Source organism: Falco rusticolus, chromosome 13, assembly GCF_015220075.1.
Source record: "Falco rusticolus isolate bFalRus1 chromosome 13, bFalRus1.pri, whole genome shotgun sequence".
Lineage (NCBI taxonomy): Eukaryota > Metazoa > Chordata > Aves > Falconiformes > Falconidae > Falco > Falco rusticolus.
The window spans coordinates 11,734,085-11,755,745 of NC_051199.1; the positions used below are offsets into that span (position 1 = coordinate 11,734,085).

Genomic DNA, 21,661 nt, shown 5'->3' on the forward strand with positions numbered 1-21,661 from the left:
AGTTCAAATGTGCAAGTACACTTCAACAGCTCTACTCACTGTAAAGTGTACAATGTAATTCCATTCTTCCTGAAGCGTATCTTATCTGAAAATTTAACAGGTCATTTCTTCCACATCCCCAGCTTCCAAAAAACCCGGAATTTTACAACAGTTGACAAAATGTACACAGGCAAATCTGTGGTACACCATGGGAACAGTATGTTTCACCTTACGGCTCAGGTGGCTGGCACCACATCTTGTAACTAGACTCCCGAATTATTACAAACAGTTGAACACACACAAACTTTCACTGTCTCACCTACCTGATCAAAAACTACTCTGAAGAAAATACACTTTGCAATTACACAAGGTTAAATCTCTAATAATAGTCTTCAGAGAACATGACCTAGATATGTCAAACATGATCAGAGAGATACGTATCAAGACATCTTTTAGTTAGTTAAGAGTGCCAGGCTTATTTAAATCTCCTTTATCTGTTCACACCTAGGCTTTTGTTATATTACCCATCATTTCCGTAAGTGGAGAGTAAAGCTGTTAAACTTCAGAATCTTTTATTTTCTTAAGTTACTGACATCTCTCCTTTACTACACTTATCTCATGTATTCAAAATAATCATCACTGTGATGATAATTTATCAAAAACCCAGAGTGATGTAAAAATACAATAATGCTATTCGCTTTTATGAACAGATACTCAACACAGATGACCAAAAGGAGCCTTTTAGCATTCTCACAAATTGGGAATTCAGACGTATTTGTTAATATTAATATGTTTGTGTTGCACCTCTTACCACAGATTGAAAAACACAAGATCTGCTGTATCAAGCCAAAATAATTTTGCCATTTGAAATTTTCTTTTACAAGAATTCTTTAAACAATGTTAAGGGAACCTATACTTACTAATCCATAAAACAAATTATGAAACTAATGAACCTCAGTTTTAATCAAATTTATAACTGTCCAAGTAGTAGAATGTAACGAAGAAAACACTGCAGGTAAAAAAACCTGTGTGAATACAGCTCTCCTTTCATTATATGTTTTTTATAAAACCAAGGTTTTTTAAAGTTAAAATTCACTCACTCTTATTTATCTTGTACGTAATTCCGATTCCTAGCTGTGGTTTACAGTTGTGGTCATGACTGGGATGCTACAAGACAAAGAATTCAGGAAAGAAGAGCCAGAAGCAAATTGTACTTACCTTACAAGGCACATCATCCTCTTAAGGTCAGCAGAATACCCAAGTAATAATAATAAAAAAATAAATAAATCTACCCACAAGCAAGGAACACAAGTGCTTTCTAAACTGAGTGTCTATCCCAGTAATAAAGACCAAAAGAAAAATTCAGAAGGAAAAACACCTTCAGAAAACTGCACTACCAAGCAAAACGACCGCTGTGTATATCTCAAGGCTCTCTGCATGTCTCTATACTCATCCTCAAACTTTCACATACCACCATCCCAATTCCCTTCAGATCAACAACACCTTGCAATTCTCTCCACCCATGTCATCACACTACAGTTTCTCTGTGTCCCCTAAGTAATTTCTCTCTCTCATTTCCATTCCGTCCCCATACCAGTTTCTACAACTGCTCCCTAGCCTGCACCTCTAAGTCGCCATTATCTTGTGTCAGCATCCTATAGCCTCTCTTCTAGCCACAGCATGGTTCCCGTGAACAGCATTTCCCTGCTTTTTCCTCTGATATCTTAAGAGTAAGGTATTTCCTAACTGTCACTCAATTGCAATAATTAGTTTTCAATGAAACCTGGCACAGAGGTTAAATCTAGTGTCAAATTAGATTTGGAGAAGAGTATCTATCTATCTTCCGTATCACTGGACACCAAAGCACATTTTTTTAAAGCTTATGTTCACTAGTGACTTTACACAATGACTTGTACTTTCAGAGCTTCAATAAACTGGAAAAAAACACTCCACTTTCTTCACGAACAAGCTATTACACAGTTACTGCAACTCGCTCAAAAGAATATTGAAGTACATTTTACTTTCAGTACTTGCACTCCTGTATTTATAAAATCATGAAAACTGTATAGTCCTAATGAGTATCCAAATTTCAGCTACTATAAAGCACTCCTGAAACAATGTAACACACTGAAGATACTGGTCAAGTAACATTCCCCTCCACAGTTGCCTTCTGCATTTTATTTAAGACTTCTAATTCTCCATTTATGAGTGTTACCTAAGGAAACATAGGATCTCTCCACAGCTGCTAGCTGAAAATGACCATCATCCTTGCCTTGCAATGTCCTGTTTCATTCTCAAATTTAAACCACATTCAGAAACCAGTTTAAACATTGACTAAACATGAAACCTGTGTGCTAAAGAAGTCCAGATAGTACTTAATAATAGACTGAATTGGTTTATAAATCATATAATCATATATGATATAATCATTTTTAAGCCAGGAGAACAGAAGAGAAGTCCCAAGAAACTTGTCATTAAAATCAAGGTTGGGGTGGGGAAATAATCAATATTACAATTTAATGTACCTAGATTAAAGGAACTAATCTACTGTCTAAATTACAAAAAAATCCAACAAACCCTCAAAAAACTAAAAACATTAATTATAAGCCTGTGGTTGTTAAACAGGAGAACTGCAAATACACAAGTATGCAGAGACACAGGCTCAATTTTGGCAAATAATTAGGTATGGGGAAAAACTGGTGTGTGCACTATTTTGTCTACAGTAATACCCATAAAGCATGGAAAACTTTCATAACTTACTGGTATTTACCTTGGTGCTGACCCAAAACTACAGAAACTTCTGTTCTTTCAGTTCTGGAAACAACCTCCCCCAAAAAAGCTTAATTTAATTGTACACGTCTCGTTATGCCATTTGCTGTGTTTCTGTTCCACCCTGAGTTTTTGAGGAAACAAAACCAGCTACTGAAAACTACTGAAGAAATAAAATGAAAAAGCAATGCCCTCCCCCCCCGCCCCAAATCCATGTATATTATGTAAGAATTACATGTGTAATTTTCTGTGTGCATTTTCATGAGACCCAAACGTTTAGCTCTTCCCCTTAGTAGTGCTTTGCTTTAACTGGTACCAGACAAAAGGCGTAACAACCGTATAGATGAATACAGATGTACTGTATTCCGTTTTCTTACATCACCAAAAAACCCCAAACCACCCATGCACTGGGTAAAACAGGCATCATTAAAGCTGCGAGTGAGCCAAGTTACCACTTGCTCGCAGGACACATACTCTATTCAGTGTTATTAGCACTCACTTTGACGAGTTCTCAGACTCATCAACAAAATGGAAATGAGGGAAGCGAGTAATGGCTTTGCTTTGAAGCTCTGGAGATCAAAGCCACATACCTGGATTCACGCTACTATCCTACTACAGCCTTTCCTGTTTCTCCAGAACCAATGTCTAATGGTTTCCTTTTTGGAATATTTCTTTTACTACATACAGAACACAGCGGTTCATGTTCAACCCCCCTGCTCATTCTAGGAGCCTTCTCTTGGCACAGCAACCCCAAAAGCAGGACACATAGCTTATGCACAACATCTGCTTATCTGTTGTACTGGGTTTGCACAGCAAAGTTTTGGTAGCTGGGGGCTACAGCGGTGGCTTCTGTGAGAAGTTGCCCCCATGTCCAGAGAGCCAACGCCAGCTGGCACTAAGACAGACCCACCGCTGGCCAAGGACAAGCCCACCAGCGACAGCTGGTAGCATTTCTGGGGTAATGTATTTAAGACAGAGGAAAAATAAACCTGCGCAAGAGCAACTGCCACCACAGAGAGGAGTGAGTATGTGGGAGAAAGGACCGCAGACCCCGAGGTCAGTGCAGAAGGAGGCAGGAGGTGCTGCAGGCACTGGAGCAGAGATTCCCCTGCAACCCTTGGTGAAGCCCACGGTGAGGCAGGCTGTGCCCTCAGCCCATGGGGGTTAATGGTGGAGCAGATCCACACCTACAGCCCAGGAAGGGTCCCACGCTGGAGCAGGGGGATGCCCAAAGGAGGCTGTGACCCCATGAGAAACCCAAGCTGGAGCAGGCTCCTGGCAGGACCTGTGGCCCTGTGGAGAGAGGAGACCCAGCTGGAGCAGAGCTGCTGGCAGGACCTGTGACCCCGTGGGAGACCCATGCTGGAGCAGCCTGTTCCTGAAGGACGGCACCCTGTGGGAGGGACCCACGCTGGGGCAGTTCATGAAGAACTGCAGCCTGTGGGAAGGACTCACATTGGAGAAGTTCATGGAGGACTGTCTCCCGTGGGAGGGACCCCCTGCTAGAGCTGGGCAAGAGAGTGTGAGGAGTCGTCCCACTGAGGGAGAAGGAGCGGCAGAAACAACGTGTGGTGAACTGACTGCAATCCCCACTCCCCACGCTGCTGTAAGGAGTGGGGGGTAGAGAAAATCGGGAGTGAAGTTAAGGCCAGGAAGAAGGGACGGGTGGCGGGAAGGTATTTTAAGATTTAGTTTTTATTTCTCGTTATTCTACTCTGATTTGATTAGTAATAAATAAGTAGTTTTGTCAAGGCAAGTCTGTTTTGCCCATGGAGGGTAACTGGTGAGTGATCTCTCCCTGTCCTCATCTCAACCCAGGAGCCTTTCTGCCTTTCGTGGTATTTTTTCTCTCTCTTGTCCAGCTGAGTGATAGAGCAGCTTCGGTGGGCACCTGGCATCCTGCCAGGGTCAACCCACCACATCTGTGTGTGCCAAACTCTAAGCAGGATGAAAAAGCCTTACAGCAACACTGCTCTGTCCCCTCCCTAGCTCTCACCTCGCTTTCACCATGTCATAGGCTGGTCTTTCCCGGTACGGTTTGGCCACTGCAGCAATGTGGCCTTCCAGCCACAGCAGAAAAATCCACTCATCCGAGGAACCAAGCACCGAAGAGTTGCCAGCTCGGCCAGGCACACACAACAGCACCCCATTCTCTGAAGCAGAGGTAAGTAAGCATTTGGGCAGGGGAGCACGCAGGACTGCGCTGAAACTGCCACATTTTTAACAGGATGAGAGAAGAGCTGAAGAGGCCAGGACAGGGCCAGCTGGTAGCAAACAGCCAAGAATGTATGACAGGGAAGGCAATGGGACTGGAGAGCACAGAGGAATGCTGTGGGTGCGAGAGAAATGGTTTTTAATTAAATCTGGAAAACAACATGGTTATTTCAGCCAGTATCTTTAACATTAGGAGAAATAAGTACACTTGAAAGAAGTTAAAAATATTTCAGAATGTAATGCCTGAGCAACTTTGGAGGTGGTTGCTGGGGAGGACAGAGGAGCAGGGAAGAGGAGTTAGCTAGTTTGCAGCAAAGCAGCAGCAATCATTTTACACATTAGGAGATGAACGGCCAACATCTGGGTCCTTGTCTTGTAGTCTGGAACACAAGAAAATTCTGGAATGGGAGTTACCCAGATTGGCCTTCGGGGTGAAGTGGAAGGCTTCTCTATGGAGAAGATGAGAAAAAAACCCAACCAAAAATATCAAGAGTGCACATACATTCCTTTGCAACTTCTGAGATTAAAAGTGTAAGTTAGTAACCCCCAAAAAAGAGATGGAGACCAAAGAAAAGATACTTAATGGAGCGTTCCCCATCTCATTGTGATACCTGCAGCTTCACCTCTCCCTTCCCAGGCCGTTCTCTCCTCTCCACCATACCTGCAAACATAACCAAGTAGCTTTTCCTTCCTTTCATATTGCTCAGACAGCAACAGAAAAAAACCAACTGCAGCCTCCCTGCCCTCAGCCACAGCCTGAACAGCCTCACCTGCCAGGAGGAGCTCAAGGGAACGCTGGCCAAAGCAGCACAGCTCACTTGGCTGCTTCTTGGAAAGGGCACGCAAAGCTTTGGGGAACTGGAGCGCCTTCTTCACCCATGGGAGTTTTCAGGAGAACGGTTTAGCTGAAGGTGCTCAACAACTTTTTCAGGCATGTGCAAACACACTGTTTGCAGGCCTGTAAATCAACTCACCTCCAGGCAGATTTTCTCAAGAACGGCATAAGGCACAACCTACACAGGCCAATTTCCCTGCCAAACAAACCTAAGTTCCACCTCCAAAGCAAAAAAAGGTACAAGGATGTATCAAAAAACAGCTGTAAGAATGGTTTAACACAGATAAAACATTGGGGTTTTTCCTGTAACACACTCAACAACGGATGAGCTAGTTGGGCAGAATTTTGCAAGGAAAGTTTCAGCTGACAGCGAGAAATCTAGCCTGGGAAATATGAGTTCAAGGGGTTAATGTCTGAGAAAGCTACAAGCAACTAACAGAGCTTTATAGTGGGAAGGGAAAGGGAATGTCCATGGCTACAAACTGCCCACATAATTATAGCCTGACTTCCCCTGCCTCCCAGAAGAAGCTGTGCTTGCTCAGTCCAATCCTAATTTCGAGAAATAAGAACCGACTTCAAACAGCAATTGCTTTATTAGACACTACCTTTCACAACACTGCCCTGAAACACATCTGCGTGTTAATTTTCAGCATATTCTTGTATTAGGTCTTCCGCGTCCTGATCCTCCACTGAACAGCATAATCATAGCAGGTACCTGCCTACCACCATGATGGGAGAACACTGCCACAGGTTTTATGTTAAAGATGATACACAGGATCAATTAAATAAGTTGTCTATAGCAAAAGTAAGTAGTGCATTTGAAGAAAACTGCGTAAGCAAACAATTATGACACTGCTCCCCCCCAGACCTGCATTCTCATACTCTTGCACATGTTTATTATTTATCCACATGCTGACAGAGGGTTTTCTCTCACACTTGCTCCCCCAATCTTAGCACACAACAGGGGGCAGGCAGGGGGAAAGTGATGCTCCTAGCAATGCGACTTAACAGCACAACATGCTGCCTCCTCTGCCATAAAAACCCTCCTGAAGAGCTTGTAACACCAACACTGCCCTAGACAGATACAGATCCCCAGGGTAATGAGAGGTACCTCGAAGACAGTCTAGACACACTTTTGCAAGCACATCCCAGAACACAGAACGGCTGTGGTGGTGTAAGTCTGCTCACAGACAAGGCAGTGTGACAGCCAGTACACGCTCCTGTCAGATATCCACAAAAATAATCATTTCCTACCAGTTACCATTCGAACCAGACCAGCAATATCTGTGCTGATGTCGAACCTTACCTCAAACTTTGAAATTAACCTGGTATTCACAGGTCACATAAGACTAACACCTAATACTGCCTTCCTCTAACAGGCAACAGCAGCAAGTGCTAAGTAGCAACTGCAAAGAGACCGTTTCACTTTTTTTCAGGTTGTAAGGATGGAAAGTATAAAACAACACATTATCCCAGGTATTGTACTAAGACCAGCCCTCAGCATTCCCTTGAGCAGAGTGGACCAGCAATACGCATAAAAAGTTTATTACACTTAGGACATAAACAGTGCTATGAAATTCATCCCCTGATGTTGTTGCACATATCCATCACAACTATTTAAACTACCATGATGGCTGCTGCTCAAGTACGTAGAAAACTGCTAAAATCAAGGGTCATAACAAGATTAACTGGGTAGCCATCTACCAGGGCTTGTCTGCAGCCAAATCATCTTCACCTTTAATGAAAGGACTTGCACAGGTGCACTGTACTTCATGAGCTCTCAACAAAGTATTTCGGTTATGTGCCGCATGAAGTTCCCATGCAGCAGAAACATCACACTGCTTGTAACAATACTCCTGCTCACCTTACACGCCTGTAATCAATGTGCAGCAGCCTGGCAGAAGTTTTTCCCAGATTAAAAATGAAAAGTTTTGAGGAAAAACAGGACACATCGGTCAATGCCAAAGCCACAGTTCACACCACCGGTTTCTCATGCAGGATACAGGCACGCCGAAACAAGTGACACATGAGATGCTCTGAAGTCTCTTTTCTGATTCAAAGCACCTTCCAAACAAAACTGAATTTACACCCATCGCAGCCCGGTGAGGCAGATGCCGTTAACTCTGTTTTGCCCGTGGCAAAGCAAGAGCTGGCACGGTTGCCTGCCTCACCCTCGGCCACATGAGCCACAACCTCGGATTTCAACGGCAGTTTCCCGTTTCCAGCCCTACGCTATAGCTCACTTTTCCCCCCTACACACACCTAATCCCGACAATCAGAGACATGCGGCGAGGCGGAAGCACAGGACCGAACCCCCGCGCGAAGGGGTCACCCCAAGCACCCGCGGCGGGGACACCCGCGGGGACGTGCGCTGCCGGGGCCCTGCCTGCCCACGGAACCACCCCGCAGACACCGGGGCCAGCAGGCGCTACGGGCCCAGCCCGGGGCGTCACGTCGGCCGGCGGCTGGGGCCGCGGCCTGCCCGGAGGCGCCGGCGGGGGTCCGAGGGGACAAACCGCGAGGGGCGGCCTCGGCCCGACGGCCCCTCGGCTCACACACCCCCCACACACACACCCCCGGCTCACCTTCCCCGGCGGGCGCCCGGCTCCTACATCTCCTCCCGCTTCTGGAAGCTGATGCTGGCGTACGCGCTTAGGTCGTCGCTGGAGTGGCCGCTCCCGCGAGGCTGGCCCGGGGGCTTCGGCGGCGGCGGCTGCTTCCCGCCCGGCAGAGCGGCGCCCTCGGCGGCGGGGTGCAGGTGGTGGCGGCGGCGGTGGCTGAAGTCCTTCACCAAGTCCAGGTCGATGTAGTTGAGCCCGTTCTCCAGGGCGGGCGCGGGGCCCGGCTCCCGGCGGGCAGCGGGGGCGCCGGCCGCCTCCTCCGCGGCGGGCCGCAGCCAGACGTTCTCGAAGGAGGCCGAGCTGTGGCGCTTCACCTCCTCGGCGCCCCCCGCGCCGCCGCAGGGGAAGGGCGCCCCGAGCCCCCCGCCGCCGCCCGCCGCCGCCCCGCGGGCAGCGCTCGGCGTGGACGAGAAGGTCTCGGAGCTGTGCCGCCGGCGGCCGCCCTGCGGGTCGGCGCGGATCACCTTGGCGCTCTGGTTGCGGCCGGGGCTCAGGCTGACGCGGGTGAAGGCGCTGCCCGCGCCGGGGCCCCCGAGCAGGGAGGAGGAGCGCGGCGGCGCCGCCGACAGCTCGGCCGGCGGCCGCGGCAGCTCCGGGGAGGCCGCCGCCACCGCCGCCGCCGGCGGGGGCTTCTCGGCGGCGGAGCGGCCCGCCCGCACGTCGGCGTAGCTGAGCAGGCGGGCGGGCGAGCAGGGGGAAGGGCTGTCGGCGCAGTCCGGGCAGGAGCCCCCGGCGGCGGCGCCCCCCAGCTGCATCGTCACGTAGTCCCGGCCGCCGGGGGCCGCGCCTCGGCCGGGCCGGGCCGCGCTGGCCGCCCGCGCCGCGCCGAAGCCGGCCGGGCAGGGGCCCCGCGGCGGCCCCAGCTCCATGTTCATGTACTCCTCGGCGGCCTCGTCGCCCGGCGGCGGCGGCAACCCCAGCCCCAGGGCGGCCGCGGGGAAGGCCGGCTTCTCGCCGGCGATGAACTCGATGTTGACGTACTCGCCGGGACTCTTGGGCTCCGGCGGCAGGAGGAGCGGCGGCTGCTCCCGGGCCCGCGGCAGGGTGCTGGCCTTGGGGCCGCCCAGCGACAGCCGCGTGGGTCGCGCCAGGCGGCCCTTGGTCTGCACCGCCGTGTCCACCTTGCGCGGGGGCTGCGCCTGCGGGGGGCCGCCCTCCGCGCCGCCGCCGCCGCCCAGGCTGTCGCTGCTGGTGGAGGACGACGAGTCCTCGGCGGCGTAGAGGAGGCGGCCGGAGCCGAGCGCGATGCGGGGCTGGGGGCTGCCCTCCTCGCCCGCCGCCGCCGGCCCGCCGCCGCCCCGCCGGTGCATGTGCTTGAAGGAGCGCGGCAGCGAGAAGTAGGAGTAGATGGGTTTGTGGTGGGCGGCGGCGGCGGCCTCCTCCACACCCGGCTGCCCCGCGCCCCCGAAGTAGCAGTCCGGCGGGGTGCTGGTGGTGGAGCCGCTGGCTGGGGACATGTTGATGTAGTCGCTGCCGCCGCAGGGGAGCTTCCCTTCATTGCTCTCCACCGAGAGTTTCGGGTGGTGGCCGGCACCGTTCGTCCAGATCTTGCCATAGCCCGCCGAGCCACCATCAGGGGAGTAGCTGCCGCTGGGAGACATCATCATGTAGCCGTTGGAGTCCACCGTGGCTGGAGGGTGGCGGCCCCCCCTGCCGGGGTTGATGATCTGCTGGGGGGCCGACACGCTCTTGGGACTCATGGGCATGTAGTCGCCGCCCTTGGGGGCCCCCCCCACCGCTGGGCACGGGGGCTACGCCAGGCGACATGGGCATGTAGCCATCATCTGTGTGCGGGGCGGAGTTGGTCCGATGATGGCCGCCCTCCAGGTGGTGCATCTCCAGGCACTCCTCTGGGTAGGAGTGAGTGGGCACGAAGGCCGAGTGCCGGTAGGAGGGCAGCCGGCTGCTGCCACAGGGGTACGAAGGCAGCATCTCCGTGTACTCCTCGATGGAGGCCACCGAAGACTGCGAGGGTGTCTTCTGGTGGGAGATGGTGGGCGAAGTGCCTGCTGAGTGAGTCCGCTTCCTGAACGCCTTCTCCAAGTCGGCAACCTCCTCGCTACCGCCTCGAGGACAGCACGGTGTACCAGGGTAGCGGGACTGCTGCTGCGGGTGGCAGCTGCGTGGGACGAAGTGGCCATTGGGGGCTGCCAGGCTGCAGCAAGAGGAGGTGGCCTTTCCCCCCATGCAGATATAGTTGAGCTCCTCATCGCCCCGAGCTGGTGGGGTGTGCCCCAACGAATCCGGAGTCACGCTGCGAAAAGAGCTGCGGAAGTCACACGGGCTGGAACCATACTCGTCAGAAGAAATAAATCCACCATCGCTAGGGGAGCCTGAAACCGAAGCACTAGACCTTCGTGGAAACAGGCAATCCGAGGTGGAGCCGTGGCCGCTAGTGCTGCTGGATGAGAGGCTGACTGGACTGGTGGCCGAAGGAGAGCAGCGTGAGGAAGGCATCGGGATGGACCGGCTGTGGTTGAGCGGAGGATGGAGCCTGGAGTTGCCGCGGTGCCTATGCGAGTGGGTCCGGTTGGCACTGGGACTAACTGGGCTACCATCCACAGAAGCAGGCCTTGACATCGTGCCTTCCCCGTCGCTCGATGCTCGAACCCGGAAAGAGCTGGGTTTGCCACCTGTACCTCCACCCCCACCACCAGCAGGAGAGGTGGCCGTGACGCTCTCGGTCCTGGACCGGCGACTCAGCCCCACCTGGCTGGGCGGAGGGTTGTTGACATGGTGCCTGCTGCGAAGGGGCACAGAGATGGGGTTGGAACAGTTCGACGAGGACTGGCTCTTGCTGCGGGGCCGGAATTCCTCGCTCATGGCTCGCATAGCCTCTAGGATGGTTTCATGCATGTTCTGTGCCACCACCGAGTCGTCCACCTGCATCCAGAACTCACCAGGCCCAGTGACGGCTGAGCGCCCCACCTCGATGAAGAAGAAGTTCTCAGAGTGACCACAGCGGCGGATATTGAGCAGCTGCAGCACCACAGCAGCCGCATCCGAATTCAGCTTCACAAAGCTGATGGTCTTGTTAGTCAGGCACAGGCGGTAGATGCCAATCAGGTTCTTTGTCTGGCCTAGGCCCTTAGGCTTCAGAATTACTTGCCAAACTTCCTTAAAAGCTGGGCCAGGGGCTACCTCACCATAGCTGTCCTCACCTGCCTCCCCCAGCCCCACGCTGCTGCCTCCGAAGGTGACGTCACTGTGGTGGTGGTGGTGATGGTGGTGGAGGTGGTGGTGGCCCTTGGCCCTGTTGTGCAATTGCAGCAGCGCTTGGTACCAGCTCTCCTGTTCAGGCTCGCTGTCAGCTGCAATGGCAAAGTGCTCGTCCTTAGTGTAGAGGGCCACCAGGTGCTTGTTCTTGGAGTCAGCCCGTTTGTTGATGTTGAAGCAGCTTTCTAGTGGGATGGAGCGCTTGGGGGCCCCTGACTTGTGCCTCCATTTCTTCTCATTCTCGTAATACTCCAGCCGGGCGGGTCCAGACTCACTGGCTGCCCTCAGCACAAAAAAGCGTTTATGCATGCTCTTGGGTTTGCGCAAGTAACCCACCTTTCTGACATCTGAGAAGAAGCCCTCGTTATTATCTGTGGGGCTAGCCATGATGAGAGGCGGTGGAGCTGTTACTGCAGCTAGCAGTCCGCAAGACCCCAAAACAGCCAAGCCAGCCGGGAAAGACAACCACCTAAAATAAAATTCATGCAACAACAATTAAAAAACAATCAAACAGAAAAAGCAAACTAGCTCAGGATCCTCTTTTGAGAACGGGACAGGGGAGGGCCAGAAGCAGGGTGAGAGCAGCTGTTCAGTGGCAGAGGCAGCTTCCAGCACCAAATCAGAGTTTGCGTCGCTGTTTATGCCCAAATCGCCCTTAGATGGGGAAGCGCGTCCTTAAAAAGTCCAGTCCCGATCAGTCCAGGCGAAAGTCTCGTCCCGAGAGCAGCCGCCGGGAAACAGAAACGCATCTTCCCTCGGGGGGCTCGGGCTCCGCGGGGCCGGCCGGGGGTCCCCTTCCTCCGCTCCGCACCCCTTCCCCGTCTCAAGTTTGCCTCCGCGAGTAGCGATTTCTACTGCAGATTAAATATCCTCTTGGGGGCGGAGATTGTTTTGCAAAGTCCGGGGTTTGCACCCAAAAATACGCGCTGCTTCCCCCACCAACACCACCTCTCCCCCCTCCCCCCCAAAAAAGGGAAAAAAAAAAAAAAAGAAAAAAAAAGAGCCGTCCGCAACACAACCCCCCCCTTCCCCAAATATCAGCGCCGAGGCGGCTGCTGCTGCTGCTCCCGCTCGTGCGTGCGGAGGAGGCTGGCGACCCCATTCAGTCCCATCTCGTTAGGCAGAGAAAGTGCCGTCTCCACACACGGCGCAGCCCGGCAGCGGCGGGAGGGGAGGCAGCCCGAGTGCCGAAGGAACATCCTCTCTTCCTCCTCCTCTTCATTCCAGTCGGCAGCGCCTCAGCGGCCGGCGGCGCGGCCCCCTCCCGTGCCCCAGGCCGGCGGGGGAGCGGGCACGGCCGCGGCGACTCCCTCTCCGCCGGCTTCTTCACGGAGTTTCCCGGCGCCCCGCACCAAAACAGGCGGCGGGGGCCGCGCTCGCCAGTCCAGCCCCCTCCGCCCGCCGCCGCCGCGGCTCAGGCTCACTCCAAGGAGAACAACACGTGACGGCGCCAGTGCGTGGACCATCCCCGGAGCCGCCGCCGCCAGGCTCCCGGCCAGCCCAGCGCCGCGGCCCCGCGGCCCGCCCCGGCGCTCCCCGCCCTCCCTCCCTGCCCTCATTCAGCGCGGCCGCGGGGGCCGCCACCGCCGGGCCCGGCCCCGCGCCGCGCCACCCCGCACCGCCCGCCGGGGGCCGCGCCCCCATTGGTGCCGCCGCCTGTCCGTCACGGCGGCGGCGGCGCCCGGCCAGGCTGAGGCGCGGCGCGTAGTAAGGAGGCGTAGACGCCATTCAGCGGCGTGTTATTTATAACCGCCGCCGGCAGCCGCTGCAGTGTGGCGGCTGTGGCCGCGGTGGGCCCGGCCGGGCGGAGGGCAGCCTCCCGCCCGCAGCCCTCGGCGCTGGCCCCGCACGGCGGAGCAGGTCCGGCCGCGGCACCGCCGCCCCTCAGGGTTGCGGCGGCGGGGCGGCTCCCGGGGCGGGCGGCGGCAGGCCGCCGGGCGGGCGCGTTTCCCCCGCGTGTGTGTGTCTCCCTCCCCGGGCTCGCTCCGCTCCCCGGGACCCGCTTCCGGCTGATACGTGGCCCGCACGGGCGCGTACCCCGCGCTGCCGGTGCGGCCGGTCCCGCGGGAGGGGCCGGAGCGGAGCGGGAGGCCGGCCGCTGCGGGGCGCCGGGGGGAGGGGGTGTGGGGAAGCCCAGCAGAGGCAGCCCCGGGCGGGCTGGGGCGGCCGGCTGCGGTCCCCGCAATCGGTACGTGCTACAATAAACCCAACATCCAACGGGAGCCGCCGCATTCGGGCCCGAAACGCGCCGCACGCGAAACTCGTACCTCCGGCAGGGAACCGGCGGCGCCAGCCGAGCGGGAACGTACATTGCTCAATGGCGCCACCTCCAGGGCGGCCCGGCGCGGGCCCCGTGCATCCGCCTGCGGCAGGGCCGGCCGGCTTGTAGGTTTGCCTCTGGTTGGATTGGGGGTTTTTTGTGTGTGTATGGTTTATTTGGTTTGGGGGGGGTTGGTTTGGTTTTTCCCCCGCCTCCGAGCGCCATGCCTCCCGGTAGGTGACTCCGGGGGTCCCGTGCAGCGCAGCCTGCGCCCCAGCCGGCCCGAGGGCAGGCACCACAGCACTGCTCGCACTCCCGCTTCGGGCTAAAACATGACACAAAAGGGTACTTCTGTCTGGTTTTATGAAGGCCCAAACATAGAACAAATAAGTTGGAGGGTTTTTTCTAAAGCATCTGCGTTACAAAGGTGGTTGTCAGAGAGCTCGTGTTGGTACAGTTGAGGTGAGAAGTCTGCTGGTCAAAAGGTGAAAAATGCCCCAGAAACAGTTGCAGGAGAACGTGGAGAACCCAGAAAAGACAACACACAGTATGGCAAGGCATCCTCTCCTCTTATCCTCTAGACTGCACCATAAAACACAGCCTTGTTTCCAAGTGGTCACCAAACACAGGATGGCAATTTGTAACCTAGGAGTTAGTTAAGTCTAACAGGCAAGACACTAAAAATAAGAAGACAGTTAAGTCCACACTACAATAACCTATACTGATATCTTATTCTTTCCTCTACTTCACACTGTGGTTCATCATGTCAAAAGCAAGTATTTGCATTGAAAATAAATCCATTATACATACCTTGAGATAAAAGCTTGCCACAAACCAAACATACTTCCATCTTCAACAAGTAAAATGACAGGAAATTGCTCATCCAACCCATGGAGCCATGGGCCAGCATCACAGCCTCAAGGCATATTAAGATCAGCTATGGTGGGTGTCATTAAGGCCAAGGTATGTTTTGTGAGCAGACAGCACCATCACCATACACACAAGTTGCACTGTGCATGCTAAAAAGGCAGCAGGTGGCAAGAGGAGAGCTCCTAAACCACCTCTCCCTGTCCCTCCACAAGCATGGGAATGAATGTTTGTGAACTGATGATGTGTAGCACATTTTTAATTAAAATTTTTGCACTTACTAGGTAATGTTATTAATATTAAATAACTACCTGTATTTGCTCTGCCCTGTTCTTTCCCTTGGCAAGTGGCACACTGACATCCACATGCAAGTGGAATGATGTGTCGATGGGAGAATAATAACACACCTGATTTGCACTGTGTTGCACAAAGGAACATGGATTTGAGTGTAATAGCAGGAAACAGTCCTAGAACCAGAGAATATCTCAAGTTTGAAGAAATTCATAAGGATCATCAAGTCCAACTCCTTGCTTCTCACAGGACTACCTAAAACTAAACCATATGATTAAGAGCATTGTCCAGACACTCCCTGAACTCCAACAGGCTTGGTGTCACGACCACTTCCTTGGGAAGAACCTTTTCCTAATGTCCAGTCTGAACGTCCCCCAACACAGCTTCATTCCAATTATACCATGTTCTGTCCAGAGTATGTGGGCAGAGAGCGTATTTAAGTGTGCTGCATTCATCTTGGGAACATGTGTTTTAAAAAACAACCGCTTTTGCAGATACAATGAAATTTGGTTGTTCTTGTTTTCAAGGGGATTCAGTAAATGTCCCAGAAGCATTTTCAAACTCCATGTACAGATCCATGTCCTTCGCCCAGCAGAAATAACAGGCAATAACTAATACTTTCAGCATAATTTGAAAACTCTATTTTTTCAATACAGTTTGCATCATTTTCTTGCTTGTTCAGTTCCAAAGATCTGAAGTACTGCACTTCTGCACACCGCGCACCAAAGAGAAGAATGTACCCTTGCTTTTTCCATTTAAATAACTCCCCCTGCTTTGACAGTGAGCTATTGAGAATTTAGGCTGTGCAATTAATTGCAAAGGGGTTCACATACTACAACATCCTGGCAGAAAACCAAGACAAGACATTTCATTCCCTGTACAAATACCCATGGCTATCATACTACATTGGTTTCTCTCTAGACAAGATACTCAGTTTCAATAAACATGAACAGAGTGGAGGTTGCTGTTTTAGTACCTGTGTCCAAACCCCAAATTCCATACAATCGAGTTTCTGCAGTACCCTTCATGTTCCCCATGTTCAGATCACACACCTCAGAACATACTGGAACAAACCATTCTTCTGGAGACAATATAAGTATTTCATGTGGAGAAGTGAAAGGAGTATAATAGAACAGATACAAGGATCAAAGTTCCCATTTTTTAAATCTGCTTTAGTAAGTGGTTGAAGATTAATTTAGCATAGGATAATTCCACAAGGCATAAAGTGCTTGAAACAACTAGTTCCTATCATGTCACTACTGAACCTGGCAGAGCAAATAGGCGAGCACCATGAGATAATCAAAACTTGTGTTTTGGTAATGCTGCAATGATGGAATAGCATCTCAGGAAGGCCACTGCGAGCATCCACAATTAATTAAAGATGTAGTGCTGCTCTAAATTACAACGAAGACTAGTTTCTCTCGAAGCCACCTTTACCTTTCACATACAGACCCTCAGCTAGCTGCAAAGAAGTGGGTTTGGGTAAGTTGTATTTCTAGCTCCTTGTGGGGGTTTGATTTGGTTGGGGTGCTTTTTTTGTGTTTTTATTTTTTTTCACATTTGAATGAAATTAGGAGTTAAAACTAAATACACACCCTTAATACAGTACAAAAAACCTGCCACTTTTCATTTTTTTCAGGTGACTGTCATATGCTGTTGATCTTTGCCTCTGCTGTTACTTGCTTTTATTACTCTTTTTTTTTCCCCCCAACCTTTCTCTCTCTGACACATCTCTATGCACTTTGCTCACTTTTCTGTGTACCTGCCGGTTCTGTTAAAAGGGTGTTAGTCCTGTTATTACTTTCTTCTAGACTTTTAGGGCCCACTGAAAATCTCTCTCACAAGGACACAAACCAAAAGAAACATTCCCCAGTGGTGGTTACATCACTGTGAGCCTGTAAGAAAAGCAGCATGACTCCTGTTCATCAGCTTTGTCAATTCACCTTCCAGACCCAACTGACTGACAAGTCTCTTACTCTAACCCCCACTCCCAGCTGCTCCAAAAACACTTGATCTCATCTCCTACATCCAACTCTTCAGTTAAAAACCCTCCAGTTCTGGGCAGAATCTCGTGAAAAAATAACAAGTCAGGAAATCAACATTTTCTGAACATTATTTTCTTCAACTTCTTTCACATTTAAATCAAGTTGCCCCGGAGCAGGAAGAATGAGTTTGCCAGGGAAGGGGAGCATGGTGCCAAGGGGCAAGCGAGGCAGGTGGGCAGCGACCTCCCCAGTAGCAGCCCACTCCTGCTGTACCCAAACAAGGTGAGCAGGGCAAGCCACTGACAGAAACCAGAATCACAAGAATACCTGAGGTTGGGAGGGACCTCTGGAGATTGTCTAGCTTGCCCCCTGCTCCCTTTTAAGCAGGGTAAAGAACAGCAAGTTGCTCAGGTCCTCGTCCAGTCAGGTTTTTAACACCTCCACAGATGGAGATTCTCACACCCTCCCTCAGCAGACTGCTCATGTTTGGCCACCCTGCCAGCCAGAAAGGTTTTCCTTACAATTAAACCTGAATTCCCTGTATTTCAATTTGTGCCCGCTGCCTTTTGTCCTGACACTGGGCACCAAAGAGAAGAGCCCAGCTCTCTGTCCCTCCCATCACATCAGCACAGTTATGTTCTGGCCCTCGTTCCAAGGTTGATTTGATTGCATATTTTATTTGCTTAAGCTCATTTGTAGTATTTACTTTTCTACATTCAACAGTAAGGATGAAACTTGCGTAACTCCTCCTTCAAAAACAGTGCGGCTGACTAAACTAGTTAAATCATTACTTAAGTAAACAACTTGTTTAATTTCTCTGTTAAAGGAATGGTAGTAATATCATGATTACAGTGGAAATAAATGCAAAACAATAGATCTTGCATCCCCGACTCCTGTCATCTCTCTGAGGCAAATCAAGAACACAGACGGAATGACTAATTAGAATCTTCAAATGTATTACATTACGAACAGTAAATGTATCTGATTGTTAGCAGCTGTATTCCACTGTATCACAGTAACGAGAACTAGAAAAGCCTAAGTCATCATTTCCATACCCCACTTCTTAGCATTGTTTCTATAGTATATTCCCCAGTTCACACACAGTTTTACTTGTATCAGAATTTAGACAAAGCACATGCATTAATTATATGAAATATCTAAGTTATGTTCTAGTGATCAATTAAGCAGCTTTCATATTGAAAAAAGCACACCACTAATTCATACAGACGATTTTTTTTTCTACCTCCCTATGTACCTTCATATGTCTCTGTTTAAAGAAGCCAGAAAAGATGAAACACCATTCCTATGCTTTCCGTTGGGGAATATGGATATCCCACTGAAGTATCACTAAACCAACAGGAAGCTAAGCAATACTTTTGGGTAATTCCCAGACTACACTGATCAACCTTCAGCTCTGCATCTATTATCTTCAGATTTCCATCTTGTAATATGTTCAGAAAAGGTTTCAATACTTTACAGGCTTTTTGTGTGTGTGTGTGTGTTTTAATTTTGTCTCCGTCACCACAGACAAAATTGCCTGGAGCATAGATTTCAAAAGGAAAGTTACAGAATCTTTTATCCAATTTATAATAATTTTTGTCTGTTCATGGCTTAAAGCAATGATCTCAAGCAGTTTTTGACTGAGGAAGGGAGTTTTGTAAGTCCATAGGGTTTGGGTTTGTTTTTTACCACTGTGGCAAAGTCCACAGAGGTATGAAAATAAAAGCCAAATAGAAGGTTTTGCCCACGGTTACTTGGTGATTGCAGCAAGTCTTGGTCTTGCTCAGAGTCAGCTTTATTTCATCTTTTAGGTGTCACAGTGTTCAACCATGAATGATAGGTAAAGCAGAAGGTAATGTGTGTGTTACTGCCTGCAGTGCTATTTAGCAATTACAGAACAAAAGGAGAAAATGTGTTGATCCCTACGGGACCCCATGGGTGAGAGCCTTCCGAATCAGCTCCCTGTCTGCTTGCTCTGCTGGAGAGGTGTGAATGGAGCCGGGCTGTGCTGACCCATCTGCTCCTAGTACGTGCCACTGAGATAGGTGAAGTGTGCTTTGGGGTCCACCGTGTCAGAAGCTGCCTGGAAAGCATGCAGCATGAAGCCAAAGATCCTTCCTTATGGTCAAAGGCAGCTGCCTGTGACTGCCTGGCTGCTGCTGGTCTGTGCTGCGGTCTGGTCTTAGGGCTGACTGCTTCCAAGCAGGATGTGCTGCTGGTGTCTGATCATTACTGATTTATCAATTGTGTTAATCAGGAATGGGGGACTCAAAACGGGATAACAGAACAAAAGAGTAAGCGATCATTACTAGAGAAAAAGAAGTATTACTGTTTGGTTGGTTTTGTTTTTTTCCCAAAGAGTTTAGCAGTTGAGCTTATCTAAGGACCTGATTTATGTCCAGTGATAGCAGACAAAATTTATTGATTTTTATCGACCTGGGGAGGCATGGACTCATTTCACAGGCTCCAGCCGTGATTCAGGGTTCCTTGAGCTTCCACTTGTGTGATAGGATCAAGCTTAATCATAGCCTGCTGATCATAAACAGAATGTACTTTTCTTGGTCTCTGCAAAGAATTATGAAAGGTTCAAAGAGTTGCAGAAAAGCTTCATGACACAATGTGATGCTGGGCAATAAAATGGTAAGCGTAAACACATGCAGGAAAAAGCAATTCTGACTTTAGTAACTCAGAGCCTGTCACTGAGTATATTACGGCTACTTTTGAAGAAGCTCTTGGAACTGTAAGAGGTAGCTCTTTGAAAGCATCACCTTGATACTCTTGTGCAGTCAAAAACCAAACAGAACATTAGGAATTATGTAAAGGAGAGAAAAAAAAAAAGAGAACAAAATTTTTTAGCTGCATAAACTATTGTGCACCTTGTCCTTGCCTACTGTGGAAAAAAATCTACTTTCTGATCTTGAAAACAATATTAAAGAATTGGAAAAAGATAAGAGTAAATGATCAAAGATATCAAAGATAGCTCAAACCGAGCTAGCAGATTAAGATTTTTCAGGCTGGAAGAGTGCCTGAGAAGGCTGTGACAGATATCCAGAAATATAATTACTGGCATGGAGAAGGTAAAAAAGCATTAATTGTTCCGATATAAAAGAGGTGGACTAAAACTAGATGGTTTATAACAAATACAAAGTTACTTCTTCAGACAATGTCAATGAACCTGTGAAATCATTGCCACAGGATGCTGAGACTTGAAAAATCAGTGTGCAAATACTTGGGGAAAGTCTGTCCATGCAATACAAAGAACCACAGCCAGCTCTGGAACTGCATGAGGTACAGATCTGCAGAAGCTGCGAGTGTGTTCTGGGTGAGTGCCACTATTAACGGGTCTTAACTCTTGTACATACCTCTGTCATCAAATAGCAGCCTAGGTGGACCTTGTGATGATGCAGCACACACCTGCTTATGCTTTTAAGATTCATTTCACTTGATCCTGTAAGAGTTCTTTAATAACTCTTCACGCTCTCCACAGTGTAGTCTGCACAGCCTCCTATAGTTTGACAAAGTCTGTAAGAATTACTGTTACTTGTGAGCTACTATTTGACTCAAAATTTGCATTAACAAAATTGGACCATCAATTGAAGGCGACTGCAGGACTAGATTTGGGGCTTAGTTTAATGAAAATTCACGTGGCACACAATGGGGATTAGTAATCTAAACGTATTAAAATTTTAACTTATTATTCAAATGCTTCAGCTTCTTCTTGGTCAGGAAGCACAATCTACTAACCTTCATTCCTAGCCAGTAAGAACCAAAATAAGTCCATCTCAAAAACTTAATGATTTGCAAATAGTTAATTACAGGACTGGGCTGCACATAATGTCTTTTGAGATCACACTGGTGACACTGCACCATCACTTTTCTTTGGACAACTTTTAGAACTTACATTCTGTTAAATCCCTATTATCCCTTTTGCATATATTGCTTGTTGGTTGGGAGGTTTTTTGTGTTTGTTTGGGGTTTTGGTGGTTTTTTGTTTTTGTTGGTTTTGTGGGGTTTTTTTACAAGACATGGTCAGTGGAGTCCAACTTTCAGAAGGTTTTGTCAGAATAAAGAAATGTTGAGATTTCAAAGCACGAGCTCAACAGGATGTATATCAGTAATCCTCTGGACACAACATGGCATAGCATGAGGCAGCATCAAGTCCAGACTCTGAGTAGTCTCCAGAGTTAGAGCATAACAAAAGATGAAGCAGTGCAGATAAGGACATCCCCTTCCATCTTTTAAAAGTTACTGCACTGTACTGTTTTAACGTACCAAAGAAATAAAAAGACAAAATAGTTTCCTTCATCCAGAGAAATTCATGTGCACATTTGTAAAATAAAGTTTTCTACATTTAAGAAACACACAGTTGTAAACAGTGATATTAATTCTACATCATTAAACAGGAACATTTAGGAACCTGCCAAACATCCTTTTAAGTTACTGCAGTAAGGAATCCACTAACTTTTGAAAAAGACCTGTTGGACAGGGAATGATTCAAAGCACAAATTAAATTACTTGCTTAGAATCCCATACCTCTCCTAAACCATACGATCTCAACAGTTTCTAGGATGAGACCCAGAAAATATCCATGTACTAGTGTGTGATGCAAGCAGCACTGATGTAG

General features: G+C 49.7%; 1 protein-coding gene across 1 annotated transcript in view; it reads right to left on the minus strand.

Moving 5' to 3' along the window:
* Positions 1-12,580, minus strand: part of IRS1 (insulin receptor substrate 1) — a 54,238-nt gene extending 41,658 nt beyond the window's left edge. The window contains 2 exon segments of the mRNA XM_037407067.1: positions 8,383-10,151; positions 10,153-12,580. Coding sequence (XP_037262964.1) covers positions 8,406-10,151; positions 10,153-12,021 — 3,615 coding nt within the window. The 5' untranslated portion in view covers positions 12,022-12,580 and the 3' untranslated portion in view covers positions 8,383-8,405.
* Positions 12,581-21,661: the final 9,081 nt, after the last annotated feature.